The following is a 25,027-nucleotide window of genomic DNA, read 5'->3' as shown; positions in this document are numbered from 1 at the left end:
ATATGTACTCTGTCCAGGTTATGTAGACTAGTATCGGGACTGGATATGTACTCTGTCGAGGTTATGTACACTAGTATCGGGACTGGATATGCGTACTCTGTCGAGGTTATGTAGACTAGTATCGGGACTGATATGTACTCTGTCCAGGTTATGTAGACTAGTATCGGGACTGGATATGTACTCTGTCCAGGTTATGTAGACTAGTATCGGGACTGGATATGTAATCTGTCGAGGTTATGTAGACTAGTATCAGGACTGGATATGTACTCTGTCCAGGTTATGTAGACTAGTATCGGGACTGGATATGTACTCTGTCCAGGATATGTAGACTAGCATCGGGACTGGATATGTACTCTGTCGAGGCTATGTAGACTAGTATCGGGACTGGATATGTACTCTGTCGAGGTTATGTAGACCAAGTATCGGAACTGGATCCATATGTACTCTGTCGAGGTTATGTCCAGACTAGTATCATTGGACTGGATATGTACTCTGTCGAGTTTATGTAGACTAGTATCGGGACTGGATATGTACTCTGTCCAGGGTTATGCAGACTAGTATCGGGACTTGATATGTACTCTGTCGAGGCTATGTAGACTAGCATCGGGACTGGATATGTACTCTGTCCAGGTTATGTAGACTAGTATCGGGACTGGATATGTACTCTGTCCAGGTTATGTAGACTAGTATCGGGACTGGATATGTACTTCTGTCCAGGTTATGTAGACTAGTATCGGGACTGGATATGTACTCTGTCCAGGTTATGTAGACTAGTATCGGAACTGGACATGTACTCTGTCAACGTTATGGTGAGACTAGTATCGGGACTGGACGTGTACTCTGTCGAGGTTATGTAGACTAGCATCGGGACTGGATATGTACTCTGTCCAGGTTATGTAGACTAGTATCGGGACTGGATATGTACTCTGTCCAGGTTATGTAGACAAGCATCGGGACTTTGATATGTACTCTGTCGAGGTTATGTAGACTAGTATCGGGACTGGATATGTACTCTGTCGAGGTTATAGCAGACTAGTATCGTGACTGATATGTACTCTGTCGAGGTAATGTAGACTAGTATCGTGACTAGATATGTACTCTGCCGAGGTTCTGTAGACTAGTATCGGGACTGGATGTGTGCTCTCTCCAGGTTATGTAGACTAGTATCGGGACTGGATATGTACTCTGCCGAGGTTATGTAGACTAGTATCGGGACTGGATATGTACTCTGTCCAGGTTATGTAGACTAGTATCGGGACTGGATGTGTACTCTGTCGAGGTTATGTAGACTAGTATCGGGACTGATATGTACTCTGTCGAGGTTATGTAGACTAGTATCGGGACTGGATATGTACTCTGTCGAGGTTATGTAGACTAGTATCGGGACTGATATTATACTCAGTCGAGGTTATGTAGACTAGTATCGGGACTGCATGTAGTCTGTCCAGGTTATGTAGACCAGTATCGGGACTGGATATGTACTCTATCGAGTTATGTAGACTAGTATCGGGAGTGGATATGTACTCTGTCGAGGTTATGTAGACTAGTATCGGGACTGGATATGTACTCTGTCGAGGTTATGTAGACTAGTATCGGGATTGGATATGTACTCTGTCGAGGTAATGTAGACTAGTATCAGGACTGGATATGTACTCTGTCGAGGTTATGTAGACTAGTATCGGGACTGGATATGTACTCTGTCCAGGTTAAGTATACTAGTATCGGGACTGGATATGTACTCTGTCGAGGTTATGTAGACTAGTATCGGGACTGGATATGTACTCTGTCCAGGTTATGTAGACTAGTATCGGGACTGGATATGTACCTGTCAGGTTATGTAGACTAGTATCGACTGCATATGTACCTGTCGAGGTTTATGTACACTAGTATCGGGACTGGATATGTACTCTGTCGAGGTTATGTAGACTAGTATCGGGACTGGATGTGTACTCTGTCCAGGTTATGTAGACTAGTATCGGGACTGGATATGTACTCTGTCCAGGTTATGTAGACTAGTATCGGGACTGGATATGTAATCTGTCCAGGTTATGTAGACTAGTATCTGGACTGGATATGTACTCTGTCCAGGTTAAGTATACTAGTATCCGGACTGGATATGTACTCTGTCGAGGTTAGGTAGACTAGTATCGGGAGTGGATATGTACTCTGTCCAGGTTATGTAGACTAGTATCGGGACTGCATATGTACTCTGTCGAGGAATTATGTACACTAGTATCGGGACTGGATATGTACTCTGTCCAGGTTATGTAGACTAGTATCGGGACTGGATATACTCTGTCAGGTTATGTAGACTAGTATCGGGACTGGATATGTACTCTGTCGAGGTTATGTAGACTAGTATCGGGACTGGATATGTAATCTGTCGAGGTTATGTAGACTAGTATCGGGACTGGATATGTACTCTGTCCAGGTTATGTAGACTAGTATCGGGACTGGATGTGTACTCTGTCCAGGATATGTAGACTAGTATCGGGACTGGATATGTACTCTGTCGAGGTTATGTAGACTAGTATCGGGACTGATATGTACTCTGTCGAGGTTATGTAGACTAGTATCGGAACTGGATATGTACTCTGTCGAGGTTATGTAGACTAGTATCGGGACTGGATATGTACTCTGTCGAGGTTATGTAGACTAGTATCGGGACTGGATATGTACTCTGTCCAGGTTATGTAGACTAGTATCGGGACTGGATATATGTACTCTGTCGAGGTTATGTAGACTAGTATCGGGACTGGATATGTACTCTGTCCAGGTTATGTAGACTAGTATCGGGACTGGATATGCGCACTCTGTCCAGGTTATGTAGACTAGTATCGGGACTGGATATGTACCTCTGTCCAGGTATGTAGACTAGTATCGGGACTGGATATGTACTCTGTCCGGATTATGTAGACTAGTATCGGAACGTTATGTGACTAGATCGGGACTGGATGTACTCTGTCGAGAGTTATGTAGACTAGTATCGGGACTGGATATGTACTCTGTCCAGGTTATGTAGACTAGATATCGGGACTGGATATGTACTCTGTCCAGGTTATGTAGACAAGTATCGGGACTGGAGAATATGTACTCTGTCCAGGTTATGTAGACTAGTATCGGGACTGGATATGTACTCTGTCGAGGTTATGTAGACTAGTATCGGGACTGGAACATGTACTCTGTCGAGGTTATGTAGACTAGTATCGGGACTGGATATGTACTCTGTCGAGGTTATGTAGACTAGTATCGGGACTGGATATGTACTCTGTCGAGGTTATGTAGACTAGTATCGGGACTGGATATGTACTCTGTCCGAGGTTATGTAGACTAGTATCGGGACTGGATATGTACTCTGTCGAGGTTATGTAGACTAGTATCGGGACTGGATATGTACTCTGTCGAGGTTATGTAGACTAGTATCGGGACTGGATATGTACTCTGTCCAGGTTATGTAGACTAGTATCGGGACTGGATATGTACTCTGTCCAGGTTATGTAGACTAGTATCGGGACTGGATATGTACTCTGTCCAGGTTATGTAGACTAGTATCGGGACTGGATATGTACTCTGTCAAGGTTATGTAGACTAGTATCGGGACTGGATGTATTACTCTGTCAACGTTATGTAGACTAGTATCGGGACTGGATATGTACTCTGTCCAGGTTATGTAGACTAGTATCGGGACTGGATATGTACTCTGTCCAGGTTATGTAGACAAGTATCGGGACTTGATATGTACTCTGTCCAGGTTATGTAGACTAGTATCGGGACTGGATATGTACTCTGTCGAGGTTATGTAGACTAGTATCGGGACTGGATATGTACTCTGTCGAGGTTATGTAGACTAGTATCGTGACTAGATATGTACTCTGTCGAGGTTCTGTAGACTAGTATCGGGACTGGATATGTACTCTGTCGAGGTTATGTAGACTAGTATCGGGACTGGATATGTACTCTCTCGAGGTTATGTAGACTAGTATCGGGACTGGATATGTACTCTGTCGAGGTTATGTAGACTAGTATCGGGACTGGATATGTACTCTGTCGAGGTTATGTAGACTAGTATCGGGACTGGATATGTACTCTGTCGAGGTTATATGTAGACTAGTATCGGGACTGGATATGTACTCTGTCGAGGTTATGTAGACTAGTATCGGGACTGGATATGTACTCTGTCGAGGTTATGTAGACTAGTATCGGGACTGGATATGTAGCTCTAGTCTGTATCAGGTTATGTAGACCAGTCCTGCTATCCAGGGACTGGATATGTACTCTGTCGAGGTTATGTAGACTAGTATCGGGAGTGGATATGTACTCTGTCGAGGTTATGTAGACTAGTATCGGGACTGGATATGTACTCTGTCGAGGTTATGTAGACTAGTATCGGGACTGGATATGTACTCTGTCGAGGTAATGTAGACTAGTATCGGGACTGGATATGTACTCTGTCCAGGTTATGTAGACTAGTATCGGGACTGGATATGTACTCTGTCCAGGTTAAGTATACTAGTATCCGGGACTGGATGGATATTACTCTGTCGAGGTTATAGTAGACTAGTATCGAGACTGGATATGTACTCTGTCCAGGTTATGTAGACTAGTATCGGGACTGCATATGTACTCTGTCGAGGTTATGTACACTAGTATCGGGACTGGATATGTACTCTGTCGAGGTTATGTAGACTAGTATCGGGACTGGATGTGTACTCTGTCCAGGTTATGTAGACTAGTATCGGGACTGGATATGTACTCTGTCCAGGTTATGTAGACTAGTATCGGGACTGGATATGTAATCTGTCCAGGTTATGTAGACTAGTATCGGGACTGGATATGTACTCTGTCCAGGTTAAGTATACTAGTATCCGGACTGGATATGTACTCTGTCGAGGTTATGTAGACTAGTATCGGGAGTGGATATGTACTCTGTCCAGGTTATGTAGACTAGTATCGGGACTGCATATGTACTCTGTCGAGGTTATGTACACTAGTATCGGGACTGGATATGTACTCTGTCGAGGTTATGTAGACTAGTATCGGGACTGGATGTGTACTCTGTCCAGGTTATGTAGACTAGTATCGGGACTGGATATGTACTCTGTCCAGGTTATGTAGACTAGTATCGGGACTGGATATGTAATCTGTCGAGGTTATGTAGACTAGTATCGGGAGTGGATATGTACTCTGTCCAGGTTATGTAGACTAGTATCGGGACTGCATATGTACTCTGTCGAGGTTATGTACACTAGTATCGGGACTGGATATGTACTCTGTCGAGGTTATGTAGACTAGTATCGGGACTGGATGTGTACTCTGTCCAGGTTATGTAGACTAGTATCGGGACTGGATATGTACTCTGTCCAGGTTATGTAGACTAGTATCGGGACTGGATGTGTACTCTGTCCAGGTTATGTAGACTAGTATCGGGACTGGATATGTACTCTGTCCAGGTTATGTAGACTAGTATCGGGACTGGATATGTAATCTGTCGAGGTTATGTAGACTAGTATCGGGACTGGATATGTACTCTGTCCAGGTTATGTAGACTAGTATCGGGACTGGATGTGTACTCTGTCGAGGATATGTAGACTAGTATCGGGACTGGATATGTACTCTGTCGAGGTTATGTAGACTAGTATCGGGACTGAATATGTACTCTGTCGAGGTTATGTAGACTAGTATCGGGACTGGATATGTACTCTGTCGAGGTTATGTAGACTAGTATCGGGACTGGATATGTACTCTGTCGAGGTTATGTAGACTAGTATCGGGACTGGATATGTACTCTGTCCAGGTTATGTAGACTAGTATCGGGACTGGATATGTACTCTGTCGAGGTTATGTAGACTAGTATCGGGACTGGATATGTACTCTGTCCAGGTTATGTAGACTAGTATCGGGACTGGATATGTACTCTGTCCAGGTTATGTAGACTAGTATCGGGACTGGATATGTACTCTGTCGAGGTTATGTAGACTAGTATCGGGACTGGATGTGTACTCTGTCCAGGTTATGTAGACTAGTATCGGGACTGGATATGTACTCTGTCCAGGTTATGTAGACTAGTATCGGGACTGGATATGTAATCTGTCGAGGTTATGTAGACTAGTATCGGGACTGGATATGTACTCTGTCCAGGTTATGTAGACTAGTATCGGGACTGGATGTGTACTCTGTCCAGGATATGTAGACTAGTATCGGGACTGGATATGTACTCTGTCGAGGTTATGTAGACTAGTATCGGGACTGAACATGTACTCTGTCGAGGTTATGTAGACTAGTATCGGAACTGGATATGTACTCTGTCGAGGTTATGTAGACTAGTATCGGGACTGGATATGTACTCTGTCGAGGTTATGTAGACTAGTATCGGGACTGGATATGTACTCTGTCCAGGTTATGTAGACTAGTATCGGGACTTGATATGTACTCTGTCGAGGTTATGTAGACTAGTTTCGGGACTGGATATGTACTCTGTCCAGGTTATGTAGACTAGTATCGGGACTGGATATGTACTCTGTCGAGGTTATGTAGACTAGTATCGGGACTGGATATGTACTCTGTCCAGGTTATGTAGACTAGTATCGGGACTGGATATGTACTCTGTCCAGGTTATGTAGACTAGTATCGGAACTGGATATGTACTCTGTCAACGTTATGTAGACTAGTATCGGGACTGGATGTGTACTCTGTCGAGGTTATGTAGACTAGTATCGGGACTGGATATGTACTCTGTCCAGGTTATGTAGACTAGTATCGGGACTGGATATGTACTCTGTCGTGGTTATGTAGACAAGTATCGGGACTTGATATGTACTCTGTCGAGGTAATGTAGACTAGTATCGGGACTAGATATGTACTCTGTCGAGGTTATGTAGACTAGTATCGTGACTAGATATGTACTCTGTCGAGATAATGTAGACTAGTATCGTGACTAGATATGTACTCTGCCGAGGTTCTGTAGACTAGTATCGGGACTGGATGTGTGCTTTCTCCAGGTTATGTAGACTAGTATCGGGACTGGATATGTACTCTGCCGAGGTTATGTAGACTAGTATCGGGACTGGATATGTACTTTGTCCAGGTTATGTAGACTAGTATCGGGACTGGATGTGTACTCTGTCGAGGTTATGTAGACTAGTATCGGGACTGCATATGTACTCTGTCGAGGTTATGTAGACTAGTATCGGGACTGGATATGTACTCTGTCGAGGTTATGTAGACTAGTATCGGGACTGGATGTGTACTCAGTCCAGGTTATGTAGACTAGTATCGGGACTGCATATGTAGTCTGTCCAGGTTATGTAGACCAGTATCGGGACTGGATATGTACTCTGTCGAGGTTATGTAGACTAGTATCGGGAGTGGATATGTACTCTGTCGAGGTTATGTAGACTAGTATCGGGACTGGATATGTACTCTGTCGAGGTTATGTAGACTAGTATCGGGACTGGATATGTACTCTGTCGAGGTAATGTAGACTAGTATCGGGACTGGATATGTACTCTGTCCAGGTTATGTAGACTAGTATCGGGACTGGATATGTACTCTGTCCAGGTTAAGTATACTAGTATCCGGACTGGATATGTACTCTGTCGAGGTTATGTAGACTAGTATCGGGAGTGGATATGTACTCTGTCCAGGTTATGTAGACTAGTATCGGGACTGCATATGTACTCTGTCGAGGTTATGTACACTAGTATCGGGACTGGATATGTACTCTGTCGAGGTTATGTAGACTAGTATCGGGACTGGATGTGTACTCTGTCCAGGTTATGTAGACTAGTATCGGGACTGGATATGTACTCTGTCCAGGTTATGTAGACTAGTATCGGGACTGGATATGTAATCTGTCCAGGTTATGTAGACTAGTATCGGGACTGGATATGTACTCTGTCGAGGTTATGTAGACTAGTATCGGGACTGGATATGTACTCTGTCCAGGATATGTAGACTAGTATCGGGACTGGATATGTACTCTGTCGAGGTTATGTAGACTAGTATCGGGACTGAACATGTACCCTGTCGAGGTTATGTAGACTAGTATCGGAACTGGATATGTACTCTGTCGAGGTTATGTAGACTAGTATCGGGACTGGATATGTACTCTGTCGAGGTTATGTAGACTAGTATCGGGACTGGATATGTACTCTGTCCAGGTTATGTAGACTAGTATCGGGACTGGATATGTACTCTGTCGAGGTTATGTAGACTAGTATCGGGACTGGATATGTACTCTGTCCAGGTTATGTAGACTAGTATCGGGACTGGATATGTACTCTGTCCAGGTTATGTAGACTAGTATCGGGACTGGATATGTACTCTGTCCAGGTTATGTAGACTAGTATCGGGACTGGATATGTACTCTGTCGAGGTTATGTAGACTAGTATCGCTACTGGATATGTACTCTGTTAAGGTTATGTAGACTAGTATCGGGACTGGATATGTACTCTGTCCAGGTTATGTAGACTAGTATCGGGACTGGATATGTACTCTGTCGAGGTTATGTAGACTAGTATCGTGACTAGATATGTACTCTGTCGAGGTTATGTAGACTAGTATCGGGACTGGATGTGTGCTCTCTCCAGGTTATGTAGACTAGTATCGGGACTGGATATGTACTCTGTCCAGGTTATGTAGACTAGTATCGGGACTGGATATGTACTCTGTCCAGGTTATGTAGACTAGTATCGGGACTGGATATGTACTCTGTCGAGGTTATGTAGACTAGTATCGGGACTGGATATGTACTCTGTCGAGGTTATGTAGTCTAGTATCGGGACTGGATATGTACTCTGTCGAGGTTATGTAGACTAGTATCGGGACTGGACATGTACTCTGTCGAGGTTATGTAGACTAGTATCGTGACTCGATATGTACTCTGTCGAGGTTATGTAGACTAGTATCGGGACTGGATATGTACTCTGTCGAGGTTATGTCGACTAGTATCGGGACTGGATGTGTACTCTGTCGTGGTTATGTAGACTTGTATCGGGACTGGATATGTACTCTGTCGAGGTTATGTAGACTAGTATCGGGACTAGATATGTACTCTGTCGAGGTTATGTAGACTAGTATCGGGACTGGATGTGTACTCTGTCGAGGTTATGTAGACTAGTATCGGGACTGGACATGTACTCTGTCGAGGTTATGTCGACTAGTATCGGGACTGGATGTGTACTCTGTAAATGGTTATGTAGACTAGTATCGGGACTAGATATGTACTCTGTCTAGGTTATGTAGACTAGTATCGGGACTGGATGTGTGCTCTGTCAAGGTTATGTAGACTTGTATCGGGACTGGATATGTACTCTGTCGAGGTTATGTAGACTAGTATCGGGACTAGATATGTACTCTGTCGAGGTTATGTAGACTAGTATCGGGACTGGATGTGTACTCTGTCGAGGTTATGTAGACTAGTATCGGGACTGGATATGTACTCTGTCGAGGTTATGTAGACTAGTATCGTGACTATATATGTACTCTGTCGAGGTTATGTAGACTAGTATCGGGACTGGATGTGTGCTCTCTCCAGGTTATGTAGACTAGTATCGGGACTGGATATGTACTCTGTCCAGGTTATGTAGACTAGTATCGGGACTGGATATGTACTCTGTCCAGGTTATGTAGACTAGTATCGGGACTGCATATGTACTCTGTCGAGGTTATGTAGACTAGTATCGGGACTGGATATGTACTCTGTCGAGGTTATGTAGTCTAGTATCGGGACTGGACATGTACTCTGTCGAGGTTATGTAGACTAGTATCGGGACTGGACATGTACTCTGTCGAGGTTATGTAGACTAGTATCGGGACTCGATATGTACTCTGTCGAGGTTATGTAGACTAGTATCGGGACTGGATATGTACTCTGTCGAGGTTATGTAGACTAGTATCGGGACTAGATATGTACTCTGTCGAGGTTATGTAGACTAGTATCGGGACTGGATGTGTACTCTGTCGAGGTTATGTAGACTAGTATCGGGACTGGACATGTACTCTGTCGTTGTTATGTCGACTAGTATCGGGACTGGATGTGTACTCTGTAAATGGTTATGTAGACTAGTATCGGGACTAGATATGTACTCTGTCTAGGTTATGTAGACTAGTATCGGGACTGGATGTGTACTCTGTCAAGGTTATGTAGACTTGTATCGGGACTGGATATGTACTCTGTCGAGGTTATGTAGACTAGTATCGGGACTGGATATGTACTCTGTCGAGGTTATGTAGACTAGTATCGGGACTGGATGTGTACTCTGTCGAGGTTATGTAGACTAGTATCGGGACTGGATATGTACTCTGTCGAGGTTATGTAGACTAGTATCGGGACTGGATGTGTACTCAGTCCAGGTTATGTAGACTAGTATCGGGACTGGATATGTACTCTGTCGAGGTTATGTAGACTAGTATCGGGACTGGATATGTACTCTGTCGAGGTTATGTAGACTAGTATCGTGACTAGATATGTACTCTGTCGAGGTAATGTAGACTAGTATCGTGACTAGATATGTACTCTGTCTAGGTTATGTAGACTAGTATCGGGACTGGATGTGTGCTTTCTCCAGGTTATGTAGACTAGTATCGGGACTGGATATGTACTCTGTCGAGGTTATGTAGACTAGTATCGGGACTAGATATGTACTCTGTCGAGGTTATGTAGACTAGTATCGGGACTGGATATGTACTCTGTCCAGGTTATGTAGACTTGTATCGGGACTGGATATGTACTCTGTCGAGGTTATGTAGACTAGTATCGGGACTAGATATGTACTCTGTCGAGGTTATGTAGACTAGTATCGGGACTGGATGTGTACTCTGTCGAGGTTATGTAGACTAGTATCGGGACTGGATATGTATTCTGTCGAGGTTATGTAGACTAGTATCGGGACTGGATGTGTACTCAGTCCAGGTTATATAGACTAGTATCCGGACTGCATATGTAGTCTGTCCAGGTTATGTAGACTAGTATCGGGACTGGATATGTACTCTGTCCAGGTTATGTAGACTAGTATCGGGACTGGATATGTACTCTGTCGAGGTTATGTAGACTAGTATCGGGACTGGATATGTACTCTGTCGAGGTTATGTAGACTAGTATCGGGACTGGATATGTACTCTGTCGAGGTAATGTAGACTAGTATCGGGACTGGATATGTACTCTGTCCAGGTTATGTAGACTAGTATCGGGACTGGATATGTACTCTGTCCAGGTTATGTAGACTAGTATCGGGACTGCATATGTACTCTGTCGAGGTTATGTAGACTAGTATCGGGACTGGATATGTACTCTGTCGAGGTTATGTAGACTAGTATCGGGACTGGATGTGTACTCTGTCCAGGTTATGTAGACTAGTATCGGGACTGGATATGTACTCTGTCCAGGTTATGTAGACTAGTATCGGGACTGGATATGTAATCTGTCCAGGTTATGTAGACTAGTATCGGGACTGGATATGTACTCTGTCCAGGTTATGTAGACTAGTATCGGGACTGGATATGTACTCTGTCCAGGATATGTAGACTAGTATCGGGACTGGATATGTACTCTGTCGAGGTTATGTAGACTAGTATCGGGACTGGATATGTACTCTGTCGAGGTTATGTAGACTAGTATCGGAACTGGATATGTACTCTGTCGAGGTTATGTAGACTAGTATCGGGACTGGATATGTACTCTGTCGAGGTTATGTAGACTAGTATCGGGACTGGATATGTACTCTGTCCAGGTTATGTAGACTAGTATCGGGACTTGATATGTACTCTGTCGAGGTTATGTAGACTAGTATCGGGACTGGATATGTACTCTGTCCAGGTTATGTAGACTAGTATCGGGACTGGATATGTACTCTGTCCAGGTTATGTAGACTAGTATCGGGACTGGATATGTACTCTGTCCAGGTTATGTAGACTAGTATCGGGACTGCATATGTACTCTGTCGAGGTTATGTAGACTAGTATCGGGACTGGATGTGTACTCTGTCGAGGTTATGTAGTCTAGTATCGGGACTGGACATGTACTCTGTCGAGGTTATGTAGACTAGTATCGGGACTGGACATGTACTCTGTCGAGGTTATGTAGACTAGTATCGTGACTCGATATGTACTCTGTCGAGGTTATGTAGACTAGTATCGGGACTGGATATGTACTCTGTCGAGGTTATGTCGACTAGTATCGGGACTGGATGTGTACTCTGTCGTGGTTATGTAGACTGGTATCGGGACTGGATATGTACTCTGTCGAGGTTATGTGGACTAGTATCGGGACTGGATGTGTACTCTGTAAATGGTTATGTAGACTAGTATCGGGACTAGATATGTACTCTGTCCAGGTTATGTAGACTAGTATCGGGACTGGATGTGTGCTCTGTCCAGGTTATGTAGACTTGTATAGGGACTGGATATGTACTCTGTCGAGGTTATGTAGACTAGTATCGGGACTAGATATGTACTCTGTCGAGGTTATGTAGACTAGTATCGGGACTGGATGTGTACTCTGTCGAGGTTATGTAGACTAGTATCGGGACTGGATATGTATTCTGTCGAGGTTATGTAGACTAGTATCGGGACTGGATGTGTACTCTGTCGTGGTGATGTAGACAGGTATCGGGACTGGATATGTACTCTGTCGAGGTTATGTAGACTAGTATCGGGACTGGATATGTACTCTGTCCAGGTTATGTAGACTAGTATCGGGACTGGATATGTATTTTTATAACTACATAATGACACACTACTCATTTTGAGTCGATTTTCTGTATTCCTTTAGAACTTGTAAGGTAACGATTTCATGAAGTACATACAATGATCTCAAAAGTTTAAAAGCTTAACGTTTCGTCAGTATTAAACTCATCGCTGATCCAAGATGTTTGGATCCACGTGAATGGTCTAAGTGTCTCAAATACCTGTACCTGTATAAAGCAGGTTCTTCCTTGTCTGTCTTATGTCTTAAAATGCTTTAGAAGCAGACCCGTGAAGATCTGTGTTAGAATTTACCTTCAGCATGCTCGTTGTAAGAGGCGACTAACAGGATCGGGTGGTCAGGCTCGCTGATTTGGTTGACACACGTAATCGTTTCCCAGTTGTGTAGATCGATGCTCATGCTAGATTATTTATAGACCGCCGCCACATAGCTGTAATATTGCTGAGTGCGGCGTTAAACAACAAACCAACCAAGCTTTGAAGCAAGTTGTGTCGGTAGAATAAACTCGGTCTGATACAGTTATTTTCAAACTGAATGCATCTCTGTCCAAGATATTTGTATGGGTTAAAACTTCTTGTTTTCACCTGATGAAGGGACCTGGAATGGTCCCGAAACGTCGTGAGGGAAATAAAAAAGAAGTTTAATCCGTAAAAATATCTTGGACATCTATGTACAACTTCTAAATGCCTCTGAAAGACATGAATGCATCTGGCAAATATGGATCTTTTACTATGTCCCTCGCTATAGAAAAAATTGGTTGAATCTTTCTTTTCACTGCACTAAGTAAGATGTGTGGTTGGGAAGAAAACTACAGTGAGAAACACACAAGCATCACAGTACCTGTAACCGAAAGCAAACTAAACCCATCGTCACTTCACCCATGATTTCAAAACGATCGTCAGTCTCCACCAACTTCTTAAACAGCTTTGCAAGACGCACATGCTGCAACAGATACATGTGAAACATATATGCACATGGCACATTTTAACAAACTACAAAAACACTGAAGCGGAACTGTGACTCGCCGGGATACGTAGTCAACAGTTTCAAATGTCAACAAAGACTGTCACACACAAACACTCATTGCGAATAATTGTTCAACCCCAAATGCCAGTATGTTTGAAACAACAATAACAGCATAAGGGCCATAAATAACTCTGGAGTTGGTCTTTCAGGTCGGCAATACATAGATTCTGCTTAAACGAGGTTAAAGTGCAACAGTTTAAATGGTCAACACTCGGCAATACATAGATTCTGCAACAGTTTAAATGGTCAACACTCTGCAATACATAGATTCTGCAACAGTTTAAATGGTCAACACTTAACATTTAGCGAAAACCGTGTCATGTTTGATGAAGCCAGTAACATTTAATGTATTTTGTACAAAACCTCGTCAACAAGATGAGCTGCCGTTATTGATGTTTGCTTATGATCGATCACAACTGGCATCGGATCACCGGCCCTTGACACTTTCATCCAGCGAGTTAAGAAATCATTATTACCTGCCATTAACAACGGCATCGATACAAATCACAATAATTTGTATATTTGATGTAGATAAACCTGCCATATATCCTATAAAATCGAATTTCAGACATATGGTTTTACCTAAGGTATTCCTTTTGCAATAGTTCATACATCCTTTGTACTTAATATGATTTGGTATCTATGTTTCTTAGAAAGCTGGTTTGGCGGTCATGTTAGATATAGAGCCCATTACTCTGAACATGTCTACATCCTGACTGTCGCCAGACACACGGATAGTGTAGCGTGTACTGATTGGGGAGCCCATGTCTCACTGCGGCAAGGTTACAGCGCTCTTTTCAACGGGTATTAGTCCGGACTAGTACAGTCAAACACAAGAACATGCGAGTGAGCATGCACACACGCACGCACATGTACGTGTACGTACACATAGACGTGTCGCTCTACAAGCGCAATAAATTTGACCGCGAAATTAAACCCACTTTAACGTCACAGCCCTTGCATATTGAAAGAAATAAAAGCACGCCTTTTGCACGTATTGATTGTGACAAAATCCAAAATGACGTTTCAGGTCACGAGATGAAAGTGAAGTTACAGTGTATGGGTGAATGAAGGTGTAAGGGTAATGGGTCACTTATACGGAAGCGTCATACATACTATATCTTCTATGGATATGAATATGAATATGAATGGGCATACATATTCATATGTTGTATAATATGCTTAATCAATATGTCCATATATAGGGCCTATACGTAGGTCACGGCACTTCGCGAGACCTTAACGTTGGCAAACAACGTTTCATACCTTTTCGAATGCAGGAATAACAACCAAATCTAACCATCCCCAAATTAGCCAACTATTACGACTGTCAACAGGTTCTTGAATAAACGCTTGTCATATTCGTGGCCAACTCGTGTTATTCCGGAACAAGCCGAAACACGACTTGTACCCCTCTTGAAGGATTGGCGCATCAACGTCAGAACTACTTCAAACAAGATCGATAAGTCTATTCCTGTTTGATCCCAGTGGTACTTAATATCACCGAAGCTCTCTTTTATGTATGGCTGTTTTTGTTTTCGTTTTTATTTTTATTTATTTATTTTGAAGAATTAAACACCTACAACTAAAGAAGGGTGAAAACGTGTTAAAACACATTCTAACGTAATTATTACCAGCTGTTCACCTTATATTTCCAAGTGTTTAATTTTGAATAGGGTTTAAGAATCACAAATATGCAAATAAAAAAAAATAATTCAGCTGCATTAAATCCCAGAGCAGATACTCAAAACTGACTTCAAAGTATTTCTCAAACTGAACATACACCTTACTGCCTACCCCCTGGTGGATTTTAAAATGAATACGCTGAAAAATATATGAATGACCCCCCAAAAGTCAGACTAAAATAAGGAAATAAGCCCAATATTAAAGATTAAAATTGATCAGTTACATATAGATAATAATATTATTGTTTGGAAACTCGTAACGATTTATAACTATATTTCCTAAAAATGTTGGAAAGCGCACGTACAATCTCTAGGAGAAGCCCGCAAGATGGTCAGAAATACACCCAATAAGACCCATCAGAGTTGTTTTTTAAACAAACGCACGTGCGTGTGTTTCAATCTCTCACCGTCAATCGCATTTTACTTATTAAACTTCCCATTAGGCAGCACAATTCTCTGAGCTACGTTCTTTGTACTTTCAACATGACGATATATATTTTTCATGACTTTTAAACAATGACATAATGCAATAAACGATTTACGAACTCGGGATTATTTTTATCAAAGCACCGCAATCATTACGCGCGTTCTAATTGGTTTGTCGTATTTTCGCACATAACAAGCATCGAGACAGGGACGAGTCTTCTTGGAGGTTATGGAAAGGGGCGAGTGGGGATGAATGCACTTGTCACCCGCAATCTGGTACCGGAAGTAAGTTGGTCCCCGTCTTGCATATTGCAAGTTGGTGCGCGCAAAGGGAGCCGTGAAGCAGCTTAGTACCGGAAGTAGACACCTCGCGAAAATTACTGGCCCCATTATCCTACGAAACAGCGTTTGGGGGATTTTGTAGGAAAACTGGTCAACATACCTCTCTAATACGATGTTGGAGCCCCTCCAATCCATAGGTTCGAATAACGAACCACAGTTTTATGGCCCGGAATCGCCGACTCAAAGGAATGCCCCAGTGCTGCGGACATAAACAGTAATGATAATATAAGTCAGCCATTTTGTCAATAAACAATGCTTTTGGTAATGGTCTCATCAACATCAAACAATTAGCTGTGCAGGATGATGATGAACATATTCGTCTAAATGGGAACATCTATTTCAGTTCCCTGTAAACTCAGGCAGCACAGCAAGAAGTGTGTATCGAATGAAATCACACCCGACTGACTTTATTGTATGATTATATCTATATGTCTTTCTGTGGATGAAGAATGGCATCTGATTATAATCGATAACCCATTTACCATTTGAGTTTTCCATTGTGCTGGGTACAATAAACTGTTTTCATGTAACTCTTTTGACCACAGCAGTTTCTCCCACATTCATTAAAAGTGTAACGACAACCTGACCCGTAAAGTTGGGGGAACTATATTGTCGCAGCATTTGGAACAAGTGGTCGCAGCCGCCCCTCTATTTCATGTCGGGAGGGAAAGATCAGGAGAAACAACCGGCACTTTAGCAGTGGTACGCTACTGCAACACTTGCACCATGTGAACGGACATTGTTCTGCAACATACGAAGCTGAGCACGGTGAGTAGGCTCTTTTCAATGGGTATTAGTCCGATCTAGTTCAATCAGACACACCAAACATGCCCGTGTTTCAAACCGCATCTAACGAATGAAAGCGAGCATACTTATTCCATGACAGATCCTGTCAGTTGAAATCATGACCTTTCCCTGGATGGGTTGTATTCATCTTCTTGTGTTATGCATATATAACAACAACTACATTTATGTGTTTCTTATTTTCTGCATTGTAACGTTATAAGTTAAGTTAAACTTTGTTTTCTGAACATGAACTTTAGAACCGGTTCATTACAGGAGAACCCAGTGCCATACAGACTAACAAAAATTGCTGTAAATGAAACACGGTTCTATAAAGGATACCAGTCCGAACTCAGCGACGTCATTCTTGCCAAATTAAGGTGATGACTACCGAGTAAGGGACCAAATGATAAATCTCCGAGCTCAACGTTGCTTACCTTCAACTGATTTGTGACCTGAGCTCTATGAGTCGTCACTTTACGGTTATACCGACTTTATGTTAGCACCTTATGGGTTAATGAAAGGAAGATATGCGTGAAGATACCAGGTAAAGAATAGGCCCCAATATTATAAGGGTAATGCTATTTTTCAGGCCATTATCACATGCAGAAGCCCGACACGATCAGAAAAGACCAAGGGCTTCTGCAGATGACAATGCCCTGAAAAATAGCGTTACTGTTATTATAGCTAAAACGGATAGAATTTTTAATAAAATAAAAACAAACAACGGTATAGGTTTTGAAGCATTTACTGCTAACAACAAACGACGGAGGTCACCGACACCCTTTTTACAAATATGCAAATGTCATAGGACAAAACAGATATTAGACATTCGACCTTGACCTTTGCCAATACTACCAGCCGCCATTTGTTTTAATGCTCAACAACGATAGAGATCCAGTCGATGTTTTCATTGCTGCATGCTGTAATTTATGGTACAGTTGGTACGGTTGGCACCGGCAAGAAAGTTCATAATGACACAGGGACATGTGACGAATGTGAGTCAGAAATATCGTCAATATTGAACCCAAGTTCAAACGAGCTTGATGATTGAACATCAATAGCTGAGCTCTTTACGTCATCTAACAACGAGCATGATAATGGTCTGTCGTCAAGCAATTTGGGGGCATTATCAGGTTACAGTGGCCCGCTCATGTCTGATAACATGCGGCCGTTTTAATGATAATTCAATCCATTTTAGCTATAAAATATACTCATGGAAACGAATAAGGGAACACATGAAGGTACATGTGTTCCTTTATTCTTTTCCAGGTTTCTTCACAAGGTATGTTTTGCACTGTGAGTGAAATTCTGGAAATAGATAACAGAACACTTGTACTTTAATGTGTTCCCTTATTCGTTTCTATGAGTATATATACAATATATGTGTAAAATATCTGGAGCCTAATTGACTCACTCTTATGTTCAGACTATGTGACTTGGACAACTGTGCGTAGTAGTATATACAATGGGGGTTTGGGACCAAGTCCAACAAAAACCTCTGCAAAGCCTTATTTCCCAAACAAGGCTTTGGTCGGACCCTTGATCCAGCTACCATTACCCCTACTGCTTTCCCGATCTTATAAAAAGTTTGAAACGCCAGCGGGATACGAACCCCACATGTACACCTCACAACCGCCCCACTTAACCGACTGAGCTACCAGGGACATGGCTGAAGTATGTCGGTTTAACGGGTCTATCCTGGGATTGCATCATGCAAAGCTGGGCTGCGTCTAACGTGCCGCTATGACACTATTGTGCCGCTATGTCACGTTTACCTTGATGAAACAGTTTAATGTGAATCGCCTATAATCTCTTTGGTGTTTGTAATAAAGGCTTGCTGGGCTTTTTTCACCCCTTGTTCTATGTACTTTTTTTTCTCGTCCTCGCTGATAGCAGACTTACGAGACTTGGATCGAATCTCTTGTTTCATTTTGTTATATTTTGTGAGTTCAGAGACGATTGAACGAAATTCCTCCTCTGAGATCTTCTTGTCAGTGAGTGCCGTGGAAATACGCTCACTTACAGTGTTCATTTGCTTCGGCCAGAACCCTGATCTCGTCGTGTTTCAATGCCATACGATGCAGTCTACGTGATGTAAACTTAAGCGCCAACCCTAACACCCCTGCCACCCCAGCTGTTATTTCAATACCTAGCACTACGGGGGTAGCCACGATGGTAGCTAACAACCCAACACCTGCCGCTCCTAGCCCCATGCTGATTGTCATAAGGGCAGTATCAACCCCGTCCACGATATTGAAAGCTCTATGGTACTTCTTACATAGTGCTTTACGCGTGTCGCGGTCTTGTTCTAGTTGGCGTTTTACATCACATAATTGTCTCAAACGGAACCCGTCTACAGTTTCCAGGGTCTTCGCTACTTCCTCTACGACTGGGTATAGACCCATTCTGTGTGCCTATAATATATCTGATAAAATATTTTTTAATTGGGTATCAGTTAATAGCCGATCAACGTACTTGAAGTTTATAAGGCCTACGTCCTCGGGTAGGTGAATAGAGGAAAGGTCAATAGGTAAAGATGGGGAACTTCTAAATATACTGGAGCTTATTAAGGGGGGCAGCAACCCCTCACCGGGCCCCGAGTCCCGCCGTATAATGATACTACAATGGCGGTCTCTATAGGCATCAGCATGTGGGGTTATTTGCACCCCAGATAAAAGGTACCATGCGGACCTATGGACGGTTTTTAAAAAGAGTATTATGATTAATGTGGAGCCTGGAGTCATAAACCTAGAAAATGGTGGTAGGTCACAGTATATCTTAAATGATAACCGTGCATTCCCCGTTGTATCCAACATGTAACGCGGGTGATTTGGGGTTTGGGAAATTCTCATATTTTGAGGGCCGTCGGATTGAAACCCCCCGAGCAAGATACCGCTGTTCTTAATTTCAGCGATATCCCTAGTGATAGGTCCACCATTACGAAAAGAGACGTAAGGTGTGGTGAGGGTTATGCCGAGCAACCATTTGGGTTCTAGAAAGTGGTCGTGCAGGCGCCAATCGGCTATTTCCAACCGCCTATACACGTTGTCTTTCAAGCGTAGGACGTAAGAGGTGTCTTCCTTGCAAGGCTGATCGAATCCCTCCATGTCTCCTAGACCCCCTAGTGTGATTTTGGGTAGATGATCGGCCATTGCCGCCCGCCTATACACGTTGTCTTTCAAGTGTAGGACGTATGAGCCACCTTCCTCACCAGGCTGATCGAACCCCTCCGTGTCCCCTAGGTCGTTCAGCGTAGCGTTGGGCCGATGACTGGTCATTGCTATAATACTACTACGATATAGTTTCCAACTGGTTTTCTGATAATAGTTCAGGGGTTAATTTCATCCCCATAAAGTGTATGTTGTCAGGTAGGAACATCTTGGTTAGTGATATCATGTTTTCCACGATCACGGTTACACCCTGCAGACTGGTGTTGGAGCCGACACCCACCCACACGTAAACTGTGCAAACGTGATACTGGTGTCGTTTCGCCCACCCGAGTTTGATCCCCTTCACGATCTCGACATCACCCCGCTATGGTTCCCCTAGGTAGACTTTGATGATCAGTGTTGAGTTCACCGGTAGACTCTCCAGGATGGTGACCACGCCTTCGAATTCAGACACCAACTGCAATACCACGTTTTGCATTCCCAGTTTACTCGATAGCATGTGGGCTGCCATACTGGCGACTGGGCTGATGATGTTTAGGTAGTTGTCTTTGTTATCCGTGAACACGTAGGGGGAGCCGAGCCTAATATTGAGAAACCAGTCGCCTTTATCGGTTAACAACACCCACTTGTCATCTTCAGTGAAGACGAGCGTATATGGGTTGTTTCGGGAGACGGTAGTGCTCTCAACATCGTCTAAGTCGAACAGTTTGCCCCCGAACGATGGGTATATTATCCATTTATCATCACCGGTATTGACTAGGGTGTACTTAGTGTTGACGACCGATCTTGAGGCATCTACTATATCACCTAGGGCTCAACCGGAGGGGACTTCAACGCGTTTGTAAATGTTGTTTGTCAGTTGCAAGGCGTACAATTTACCATCTACTCCGGGAGCGTCGAATCCGTGTGTGTCCCCGAGGTCGGAGATCCCCACATTGATGCATTTTTTCAACCCGGGTCCTTGTGCGCTGGTCATTTTATGTGCAGCGTTATGCTGAGGTATCCTATATTGACGGGATTATGATTTATATCTAACACCGATATTATCAGCTCATGTATGTTGCCCTGAGTCAACCTCTTATACTGCCGCCGTGAAAACGACTCAGTTCTACCGTCGTTGTATTTCTCCGTTTTCACCGGCACTGCTCTCAGTATAGTGGAAGGGTGACCCCCTTGAATGTTGTACGTTGTGCTCACCTGGCCGAGATGAATGTACAGCTCTCGGTACGGTACTTGGTCGGGTAACTTCATGCCTGTGACGGTTGTTGTTGGTTTTATCTCGTCAGGCGGCATACCGAGTGTCCTCGCCAATGGCCGGCTGAGCCTCAAGGAGTTTCTTCCGTTGTTGATTAACACCACTGTGCCGTTTCAGTCGTTCATCTTGAGTTCGGCTCCCAGGGGCTTGAAGACCTCGCCGCTTAGCGAGCACACGCTGTAGTAGCCGTCAGTTATCTGACTGCGAGCTCCACTGACGAACAGCTTATTATTGCTGGCGTTGATGTTAGTCCATTGCGGTAGGTAGGTGATATCGCAGAGTGCGACTTCGAGTTGACCCGACGTATTATCGATCGTGTGCGTCAGCTGAACGGCCTCACCGCTCGTTATTCCTGGAAGTGTTATGTACATGTTAGAGTATATATGCTCATTATATAATAGTTTTAAAATGTACTCCCAAGGAGTGTCTTACTCCCCTGGAGTGTTTTACCCTAAACTGGACGTAGATTTCTCACCCATGAAGATCGTGGCCGCTGATGGAATGCATTTCGACTCCCAGATTTTAGATGTGTTCAGCCTGTATAAGCTTTCGGTGACTAACGTCAAGGCAGTCCACGTTTGGTTCAACAACCCGATGCAGTTCTGGCAGAATCAACTCAACTTCCCTGTGTGGTGCGCTACAACAGGTGTGGTGTGGCATTGACCGACACTTGGCGTGGACCGCTGAGTCAGTCTGTGTTCATGTTCCACGTGTACTACCAGGTCAGGTGTATCCTTAAAGAGATCAGCGCCCCGCTCCCACAGGACAAGGCGTGGAACGCAGTAAACAACCAGTACGATAGACGGGCCTACGAACGTATTTGCAACGAATTCGAACTAAACCCGAAGACGGATTGGCATTTGCCTGGGCCGAACCATGGGTTGGGTATTCCATATAAGGGGGGGCGACCCGTGAAAGAAGTCAGTGATGATTTACTGAAACGAGGTGTACTACGCCAGGACTTTGCTTTGTCGAGTAATGAATGGAGGGATGACCGTATGAACTTTAAAGGTGGTGTTGCTTTCACCGTCCAGAAAGTTGAGCAGTCAACCGCAGACGGTTGGAAAATGTTCATGCTGGACACGTCGAAAGGGTTTACTCGTGCCGGTGTCACCAGATTGAACGACTCGATTCGAACGTACGTGTGGGCGCTGTTGGGTGCGCAGATGCAAACGCGTTCCAACATCCTCGGTAAGGGGACTGCTTACGACGCTCAGAAACAGTTCGTTGTTAACGTTGAGGATGCTATCAATTCTCCAGTTGATCTCCCGAGTGCCATCAAACGCTACCAAGACGTGTTGGAATACGCCCGGTCGAAAGTCGACTACGTGTTTGACGTGGGACTGTACATGGCTCCGAGCGATATGCAACTGAGAGTAAAAAAAGTGGTGGGTTACGACAACGAAATAGTCATAGCCACGGCGGACCAAAAGTTGGGAGTCAATTTTGATGTCAACGTCCCCCACGTCCCACCACCTACGACCGGTGAAACGGGTATAGTGGCGCCACCCCCGGAGCCTAGGGTTCAACACACACCCCCTGTGGGGGTGACCCCACAATCCAATCAGCAGCACATCGATAGTAAAACAGCCCTGGTGGTTGGTGGGGTAGCTTTGGGACTTATTTGGTTAAAAATTCCTTAGCCGCTACGTACACCAGACCCACCATGGCGACGATGGGTGCCCACAGGTTTTGGCTAAGCCACGTGGCAGTTTTAGCCAGAGCGCTCAGCAACCACGAGACGATGCTACCCAGGATGCCGGGTAGGGCTTCGGCAGCCTTACCAGCCAGTTTAGCCAGGGCCTCCCCTAGGGATTTCAGGCGTTTTTTTATCCAGGATTTGACGCCCCCACCACTTGGTGGTGTGCCGGCAGGCGTGGGGGTACCCCCTGTCAATGACACCACCAGGGTTGATATGATGCAGCCCAATGCAGTCAGAATGCTTGCGATGGTGATGCCTTGCTCTCGGAAGAGGATCCGAATCCTGTCAGCTAATGTGGTGTCTTCATTTAGGACTCGATCGATGGTTTCCCGTACTCTACTGATCTGTGATCGGAGGGCTTCCCGGTTAGAGGAAGCGGATTCCAACCGAGTCCGTCTCTCGTCTTCCAAGTTTTTTTATTCTCTCCTCAATACGCCGCTTCATATCACCGTCCGATTCGGCGAGTTTTATTTTCTCGAGAGTGATGTGCTTGTCGATTTCATTCAGTTTCCCCATGTTGTTCACTAGTTCTCCGCGTACATGTTTCAAGGCTTCGTCTAGACCGTACAGTTCCCTCAGGGGAAATTCGAGCCCCGGCAAGGGGTTGTCATGGTACGTAGCCAATATTTTTTCGATACTGTCCGACGTTTCTTTAGCACGTTAGGGTATATCACCTTCATCACCTTTGGGCCTGGCTGCTTGCAGATCTTGGACGACCTTCGGGGGAAGCATAGGCCGCGCGCAGCCATAATCTATGAAGCCTAGTTCATCACGGATCAGTTGACCCCCACCAGGGCGACTGGTGAGTGTTGACAAAGCATATGGCTTCCCGTCTTTTTTCATGATATCGACCCCTGGGTGAGCCTTCAATCGCAGCGTGCCCTTCTTATCGACGGTAAACTTGGCATAGTCCCTTCCCAACGGCTTTATGTTGTCTCTATTTTCAACTGCGTCTTAATAATCGTTGACAGCAGGCTGTACAAGTTCAGCACTTAAGGGGTTGTTCGTGAATGTGGTGTCATCCTCGAACGCCTGGGCACTATCATCCCACATATCATCCATAGGTATGTATTCAGCCATTATTTAGTATTAAAACTTATATATTTCATTTATATAACAATGTATGGTAGAAAACTAGATCCTTTCAGAAGATCAAGAGAGCCTCTAGGCGTCAGAGCCGTGCGCCAGTCGGTGACCATCACCAACAATCCCAGCAAGATAGACCAAAACCAAACGCTGCTGGTTAGATTCCCAAACCTTGGCGAGAATGACCTCATTGTACCAGGCACGGTTCGACTGGCGTTCAACCTCACGTTGGCCTCCACCAACGACAAACGCGAGCTAGTGCGGAACGTAGGTCGAGCCATCATCAAGAAAACCACCATCAAGATCAGCGGTAACGAGGTGCTGAGCATCGATGACAGCGACGTGTTTCACTGCTACGGGGACCTCTGGAAAACTGAGGGAGAACGCGTCAATGACGTGTACCAAGGTATCAGCAAATCGACTTGGTTGCGCATAGGGTATGGCTTCACGCAAGACCAGTTAGACAAGATCACGGACGGTGAAAAGGCCATCGCCCAAGCGTACGGGAACAGGTTCTGCGTGCCGCTCGACTTCGAGTTGCTCACGGAACACGCGCCGTTTTACCAGGCCGCGCTTGGGGATAGGCTGGAATACGAGCTTACGTTTAACGACTACAGCAAAGTAGTGCGTACGCCGAGCGGTGATGAGGCCAGTTACACCATAGACAACATCTCTCTGGAGTTCGACATGGTCACTAGCCCGGAGCTGGCCAGGCAGGTTCGAAGCCAGTACTCGGGGAAGGTGGCCATCCTGTACGATCGCATACTGAGGCATAGATCAGTCGTGCGAGATAAGAGCGACACTGTGTGGAATATCAACCTGAACGTGCCGGCGCGATCGATGAA

The 25,027-nt window shown here is 44.4% G+C and overlaps 1 protein-coding gene across 1 annotated transcript in view; it reads right to left on the bottom strand.

The window, feature by feature from the left end:
• Positions 1-13,544: 13,544 nt before the first annotated feature.
• The window catches only part of LOC124257477 (tyrosine decarboxylase-like), a gene marked incomplete at its 3' end in the record, with an annotated part of 63,665 nt that continues 52,182 nt past the window's right edge, over positions 13,545-25,027 (bottom strand). Inside the window, exons 10-11 of the mRNA XM_046691545.1 lie at positions 16,284-16,382; positions 13,545-13,646 (exon numbers count right to left, since the gene is read on the bottom strand). Coding sequence (XP_046547501.1) covers positions 13,545-13,646; positions 16,284-16,382 — 201 coding nt within the window. The remainder of the gene's footprint in view (positions 13,647-16,283; positions 16,383-25,027) is intronic.

This window comes from Haliotis rubra, unplaced genomic scaffold (genome assembly GCF_003918875.1).
Source record: "Haliotis rubra isolate DU_JTF1 unplaced genomic scaffold, ASM391887v1 Scf661, whole genome shotgun sequence".
NCBI classification, from domain to species: domain Eukaryota; kingdom Metazoa; phylum Mollusca; class Gastropoda; order Lepetellida; family Haliotidae; genus Haliotis; species Haliotis rubra.
Note: the sequence above shows the minus strand (reverse complement) of the source record. Positions and strands in the feature narration are given on the sequence as shown.